Source organism: Hippocampus zosterae, chromosome 5 (assembly GCF_025434085.1).
Source record: "Hippocampus zosterae strain Florida chromosome 5, ASM2543408v3, whole genome shotgun sequence".
NCBI classification, from domain to species: Eukaryota; Metazoa; Chordata; class Actinopteri; order Syngnathiformes; family Syngnathidae; genus Hippocampus; species Hippocampus zosterae.
The window spans coordinates 9,545,270-9,552,036 of record NC_067455.1 but is presented as its reverse complement, the minus strand read 5'-3'; the positions used below and the strand labels follow the sequence as shown (position 1 = coordinate 9,552,036).

The window sequence follows — 6,767 nt, the reverse complement described above, 5'->3', positions numbered from 1 at the left end:
TATAATATATACTATTTTTTCAAAACTATTATTAATACAAGATTAATTACTATTTAACTTTAATTAATAAATGTCAATTTCAAAGCTTTCAGAAAAACAAAAACGCATTTTAATATTGTCCAGCTCAGAAAAACAGACACAAACAAATAAATGCAATTATTTAAATTCAAATTAATCAGGAAAAAAATATAAACAGCATTATGACACAAGATTCCTTCACTTTTTCTACCAAGCTGAAGTCCACTTCATTGATGCATGAAATACAGACAAAAAAATAATAAAGTCCTCCTAACTTAACGACAACGTACAAGAATGCCTGTTAAGACTTTTCCATGACCGTCTCAGAATGACGCCGTCTTTAACTCAATCCCTATCAGTGGCGTGTTTGCGGCCTGTTTAATGACATCGCTGGAATTGGAGGACGTGTCCGTCTCTTGGGGGGGAACCGAGTCGGGCAGGTGCCAGTGGATGAAGATTAAATAGATTAACGAACCTGAAACACCCCCGACAAGTGGGGCCACCAGAGGTACCCAGAACCAGTAGTTGTAACACCTGCAAAGCAAACATTACAATTACTAGTATGATCAGATACAATTCAGATATTGTATTCATGAACATTAACCGCGGCATAATTTACAAAGATGACATTCACTTTTGATTGGCACTGTCAGAGAGGTGCAGTGAACCCTGAACTATTCCCTATTCACCTTTTATATGCCCTGCCTTTTGGAGTGTCCCTTTCACTTCACGCTGACAAAATGTTAGACCGGCTAACAAATAGCATCGGTGCGATCTGGAGCATGTTTCTTCCGAAAGAGTCGACCACTACTGCTATCCGTGGTTAGATTGGTCAATAAGTGATCAATTATTAGACACTCACTGGCCACTTCATTAGGTACAACTACACAACAGCTTTCCGTCTGCAATGCGAACAACACTCACGACACGAGGGTGGCTAGTTGGTTTGCAGTTGACACAAACGACCCGTCGTAATCGGATGCTTGCTACTTTGATCCTGATAAAAGTTGTCGCGTGATCACCGTTCACTTCTTCTTTCACTATTTTCTAACACGCAGACAATTGCACGTTTTCCCAAATCGCATTTGAACAATCAGGCTGCTCTCAAGCACATCTTGAACCGTGAACACCGCAACAATCGCAATCATAAACACAGAATGTGGCTGACTCCTGACCATGATCTTTCCCAATCTCGTTGGGTTGTACTTACGTGAAGACCTCCGAGCCCCACCCTGCAGTCAGTGTAAGAAGTCGAGGTCCTAGATCGCGGGCAGGGTTTATGGCCGCCCCGCAGTTGCCCGACATGGACATGGAGATGCCCAGCACGACGACCGCCACGATAACGGGGATCAGCTCGCGAGGAGCCGGGGTGTTCCTCTTCTCGTCCAGACCGAGGATGCATAACATAAGCATGCCGGTGCCCACCACCTGATGATGACAAACATCAGCCATATCATGACACTAACAATAAATATACAGTAGAAAAGTATTTTGATAAACTGACCTGGTCGAGGAAACTTGTGCTCAAGGTGACGTACTCGGAAGGATATGTGGCAAATATGGATGCCGTCTCATTTGGTCCATACACAGTCAGTATTCCGCCACTAAACTCCATTATTGCATCTAAGACATAAATCCAAATAGATTTGCTTTGGTTAAAACGGGAAATTAAAACATTCTCATTTGTAAAAGTCAAAATACTGTATTCGTTTATTGATGTAAATATATCATTTGATCAAATATTTTTGCTGTAAGAATTATTTTACATATTTGTAGTATTTTAGGGCTGTATTTATATCAAACATGAAAATATTTCTAAAATTCTAAAACCCTGTTTTGAGGTTTCTTTTTTTTGTGTGTCTTATGGTAATTTGCTATCAAACATCATTTTTTAAAGAAACCATATTTAATGGATAAAAGCTGTGTTTTAAATAATTAAATTAAGTCAATAGTATTTTATATTTGTTGTTATGAAATATTTAAGTCTAATAAAAATCATTATGTAATATTTATTTATATACCTCTTAACAATTATTTGGTTATCATTTTTAAATTTATTAAAATATATATGGTAAGGTATCTTAAATTTGATACATTTGCAATTTTTTCATAAATGTATTGAATATTTGCCATACCTCATGTTGATTTTTCAAACAAAACATGTATTTAATTATTTTAATTTAATGACTCAAGCATAGTCTAAAAAATCTTTACAATCATGTGACATCACATCACGGTTGTTCCGGGCTCAGGTAACAACTGATCATGGCTCACCTGTTTTCTGAGTTTGGCCATGTGACGATCACAAGCTGAGCTGTCATTTTGACCGTTGTGTGCAAACAAACCCTCCCATTTTCCAAATGTAGATGTACAGTAAATGTAGATTTTTACCTTTATCCTGGCTTTTTAAAAGATAACCTGTTATTTTATTATCCTGACAATCGGGCGTTAAAACTTTGCTCTTTGCTGTTGTGTAACAAGTGAGCGTTCCCACTGTTGTGCTCCTTATCTTACAATTGCTGCATTTTGTTGCTCGGAGGAGGAATATCACGACATTCATCATCTTGAATTATTCTGGAATAGTTTTACTCATACCTGTACTTTGTTTTGCAACTTCATTCAAACTAACGCATTACAGCGAGTCCAAGATCCAAAACTTCCCCAAAATAGTACGAGAGCCAAAAGACAGACCGAAGTAGACCATGTAGACAAGCGCTGATGCAACATATGCTCCCAGAACTTGGAAGAGCCAATAGGGCAGCATCCTCTTCCATGGCACCTGGCCCAACACACAGAAACTGAGTGTTACGGCCGGATTCAGATGGGCCCCTGCAGAAGCGGCAGTGGGAGAAAGAGAGAATGATGTTTGTTTGTTTGTTTGTTTGTTTTATTAAGCATATATAGTAGACATAATAACAGGTTGACAAAGATCAAACAAAATTTATAAAAGGAAAATTAGAAATAGTTAAAAGAAAAAAAACACACATCATCACAGTTGTATGCTCAAAGGAGTAGGAAGAAGTAAATAACTTATCTAGTCCTACCCCTTATTATGTAACTGAATTGTTCATTTTTCAAAACAAAGAAATGAAAAACTACATATCATTAAATATTTTTACCCTTGTGTATACTATACTATTCTATTTCTACACCTTTTGGTTTGTATATATATAGTTATTCTTTCTTCTTTTGTATTTCAATTTTCTGATATTCATTATAATTAGCATTCCTTGAATACGATTGTTAAGTTGATCAAAATCCAAAACAAGAACAAACAGTTATATTACTATAAAGTATATCAAATTTATTATTTATTTATTTATGTCACTTTGAAGTTTTAATGCTGGGCCTTACACTCACCTGGGTGATGCCGTATTCACCCGTACTAGAGTACTAGAGTGTAGTACTAGAATACTAGAGTTTAAATACTAGAGTAAGGAAAGGTCTGAAGTTTGTACAGCACCTGTGATGCCTTTGGTGAGGTACATGGCCGACATTACGCCCACTGAGAAGGACATGTTGATGGACAAAAACTGGCCTTTGGTCTCCCTGCTGGTCTTCACCTGCGCTGCCGCTGAGCAGCCGAAAAGCTTGGTGGCACAGACAAAAAAATATACTAGATGAAACTCTGTCCTTAAACAATGCAGACAAAAATCTGCCGTTCAGTCTAACTGCCCAAAAGAGATTAATTCATCAGCTCAAATGACATTAATCCGCTGTCTTTTAGAGGGCCTCTCAAGGTCATGCTATAATTTCACTGAGCACAGGTCCAATATTTTATTATTTTTTCAAAGGGGGTTTGCGTAATGTGTTGATTTTTAAATCCAACTGCAGGTCAATTACGTAATCGCTTGTTACAATTATCAGGAAGCCGCCATGTTTCGCCACCGTCTTATTGCTACGGAAGGCCGAAGAAGACAAACTTAGTGAAAGTGGTTCCTCAACATTAAATTAAAGCATGTGTCAGTAATGCGATGCATTTACCCCATCTATTTCAAAGAATAATATAAGTCTTTAGGGATAACATATTGATTGTACCTCTGCTGAAATAAACGGGTGGTCGATATACGAAGTATGTGCTCTCTGAGGCACTGTCGTGCGCGTGCTTCATATTGCATGAGTTTCGATCTGGAGTCGTTGCATTCTATTAATTCACCACTAGATGACACTAAATTCTATACACTGTCCCGTCAAGCAGAGGAAAAGAAAACAAACATGCAGCGGGGTCACGTTGACACATGAATAGTTTTGATGTAATTTTCAACTTTTTTCCCCCCTGTAACACGAAGAATTGCGTTATTTGGAGATTTTAGAGAGATTTGTAGCCATGCTAAAATGCAATGGTTTTATAGTGACTGTGTCTCACTTCCAGTAGCTATAGAAATATTGTAGCAGAAAAGTATCAATATCCTATCATTATTATACACTCTGAATTATTTATAAGACGATGACAGCTATATCATAGTCATAAAGCAATTTTGTGGAAATATAATGACATCACGTTGCCTCAAAGGACTTACTAATTGTCGAATTGGATTGCTGTCATCACAATGCTTGTGTCATACTAATAGAGTACAATAATATACCCTACATAATGACTCGATTTATTTCTGTCAAGGGTACAACACCTTTCTGAGTATCATAGCAGCTTTGACAGTTGATTTTACATCCAAATGTGCTGATCAGCATGTTACTCACCATCAAGACAAAAGTGCCCAAGAACTCGGCCAAGCACTCTCTCAACAGAGCATTCCTCACCCGCAAGACACGTCGCTTCAACATGACTGCCAGGTTCTTGGACATCAGCAGGCGCTGCTTCCACAAGCAGCATCTCCTTGTCCACCTGGCCTCTTCCTCCCTTTTTCAGCCCAGCTGCTCCGACATTAACAATCATTTACCAGCTCGTCACAGCGCACACATTCGCACCATTGGTTGCTGACGGCATCAACACGGAGAACGGAGGACTGATGTTGCTTCCACTCTGACTGCCACGACCTTTATATCCATTATGATGATAGTGATGACTTCTTAAAACAACATTACTAATCGTATAGAACAGTGAGTCTCAAAGTGTGGTAGTTGTATCAATCTCCCTCTAGTGGTACATGAAAGCATAACTGCCCAAGTACAGTTCAGTTGTATTTAACAATTCAAATTCAGTATATTTGCATTTATTCTTTAAGGACTGTATTCACATATATACATTATATATACAGTGTATATATATATGGGCGGCCCGGTAGTCCAGTGGTTAGCACGTCGGCTTCACAGTGCAGAGGTACCAGGTTCGATTCCAGCTCCGGCCTCCCTGTGTGGAGTTTGCATGTTCTCCCTGGACCTGTGTGGGTTTTTTCCGGGTGCTCCAGTTTCCTCCCACATTCCAAAAACATGCGTGGCAGGCTAATTGAACACTCTAAATTGTCCCTAGGTGTGAGTGTGAGTGCAAATGGTTGTTCGTTTCTGTGTGCCCTGCAATTGGCTGGCAACCGATTCAGGGTGTCCCCCGCCTACTGCCCGAAGACAGCTGGGATAGGCTCCAGCACCCCCCGCGACCCTAATGAGGATCAAGCGGCTCGGAAGATGAATGAATTAATGAATATATATATATATATATATATATATATATATATATATATACGGTACAGAAACACACACACACACACAGAAAGAGAGACCCACCCAATATAGTACATAGAGTAAAATAAAAATACATGACTTTTTATTGCATTAATTTAGAAATCTTAATCAGAACTAATGTGAAATACTGCGCCGTTACTACTATTCCTAATAAATACATTAACCGAACTAATAAAGTGTAAAAATCTGAAATGTACAAACCTATCAATAATTTGAAAATTTTAACAATTATGATCATGAGTAGTATTGTTCTTAATTACTACTACTGCTTACTACTCATAATAATACAAATAAAAAGATAATACAGTAATCCCTCGAAAATCCACGAAGTAGCGTCCAATTAACATAAACAGGTAAAAAAAATTTTTTTTTTTGAAGTCCGCAAACGGCCCGCGAGAAGCTGCAAAACAACAGCGAGTCACATAGAGCAACATATACAGTGCTGTCCTCCATGTATATGTAAAAGAATAAAAAACAAAAAACAACTTTTTTTTTATATGTTTGAAAAAATCTGCGATGCACTGAACCCACGATAAACGAACTGCGAAGTAGCGAGGGATCACTGTACACCCTTCTGAATGCTGCCTATTCCTGAATGTTATCATTCAGGCCAATAAAGTTTAAATTGGCAGAAAGGGCAAAGCTCTCCACAGGGTTTCGTGGAAATTGGTTGTGTTTATTTTGTGTGGAATTGTGAGGACAAACAAAACAAAGTAGGAGGCAGTGAAAATAGACCATTTGACCAGTTCTGTTGAACTCTGAGCTCAAGCTATAGAGAGCAAAACAATACACAGTAAATGTCTAAATCCATCTAATCTTAGTCATGATGAATGAAAGATTTATTCATCTGGTTTTAATTATCTTATTACTGGCGCCGTGAATGTCATGATGGCGAATCTCACTACACTCTGGACTCTAAAAGAATTATGCATGGAGCATGCTGTTGCTGATACGTCTGAAAAAAGCTGAAGCAAAAAGAAAAGCTCCTGATAAAATACCGAGCAAATCAAGAATTTTCTCTTATTTTTAATGACCTCATTGCTCCTTAACATTATGTATTGTTGATTGAGTCTTCTCTTATCACATTGCGTGTTGTGTGCATTGCTTGTTTG

General features: G+C 38.1%; 1 protein-coding gene across 1 annotated transcript; it reads right to left on the bottom strand.

Annotated features, from left to right (window-relative positions):
* Window positions 1-86: 86 nt before the first annotated feature.
* On the bottom strand, window positions 87-4,999 carry aqp10a (aquaporin 10a). Its single transcript, XM_052066219.1, has 6 exons — window positions 4,717-4,999; window positions 3,482-3,608; window positions 2,710-2,847; window positions 1,523-1,641; window positions 1,229-1,446; window positions 87-552 (listed from the first exon to the last, which is right to left on the bottom strand). Exons 1-6 carry the CDS (start codon window positions 4,819-4,821, stop codon window positions 342-344), a joined length of 918 nt encoding a protein of 305 aa, XP_051922179.1. The 5' UTR covers window positions 4,822-4,999; the 3' UTR covers window positions 87-341.
* Between the last annotated feature and the right edge of the window lie 1,768 nt (window positions 5,000-6,767).

What these genes read in the sequence shown, in the direction of transcription:
- aqp10a (XM_052066219.1), bottom strand. Translation starts at nt 4,821, where the DNA reads ATGTCCAAGAACCTGGCAGTCATGTTGAAGCGACGTGTCTTGCGGGTG. An exon ending in TGGGCACTTTTGTCTTGATG is followed by an intron (nt 3,609 to 4,716) that starts GTGAGTAACATG and finishes TGTGCCACCAAG; the next exon opens with CTTTTCGGCTGCTCAGCGGC. An exon ending in TGTCTACATGGTCTACTTCG is followed by an intron (nt 1,642 to 2,709) that starts GTCTGTCTTTTG and finishes TTTATGTCTTAG; the next exon opens with ATGCAATAATGGAGTTTAGT.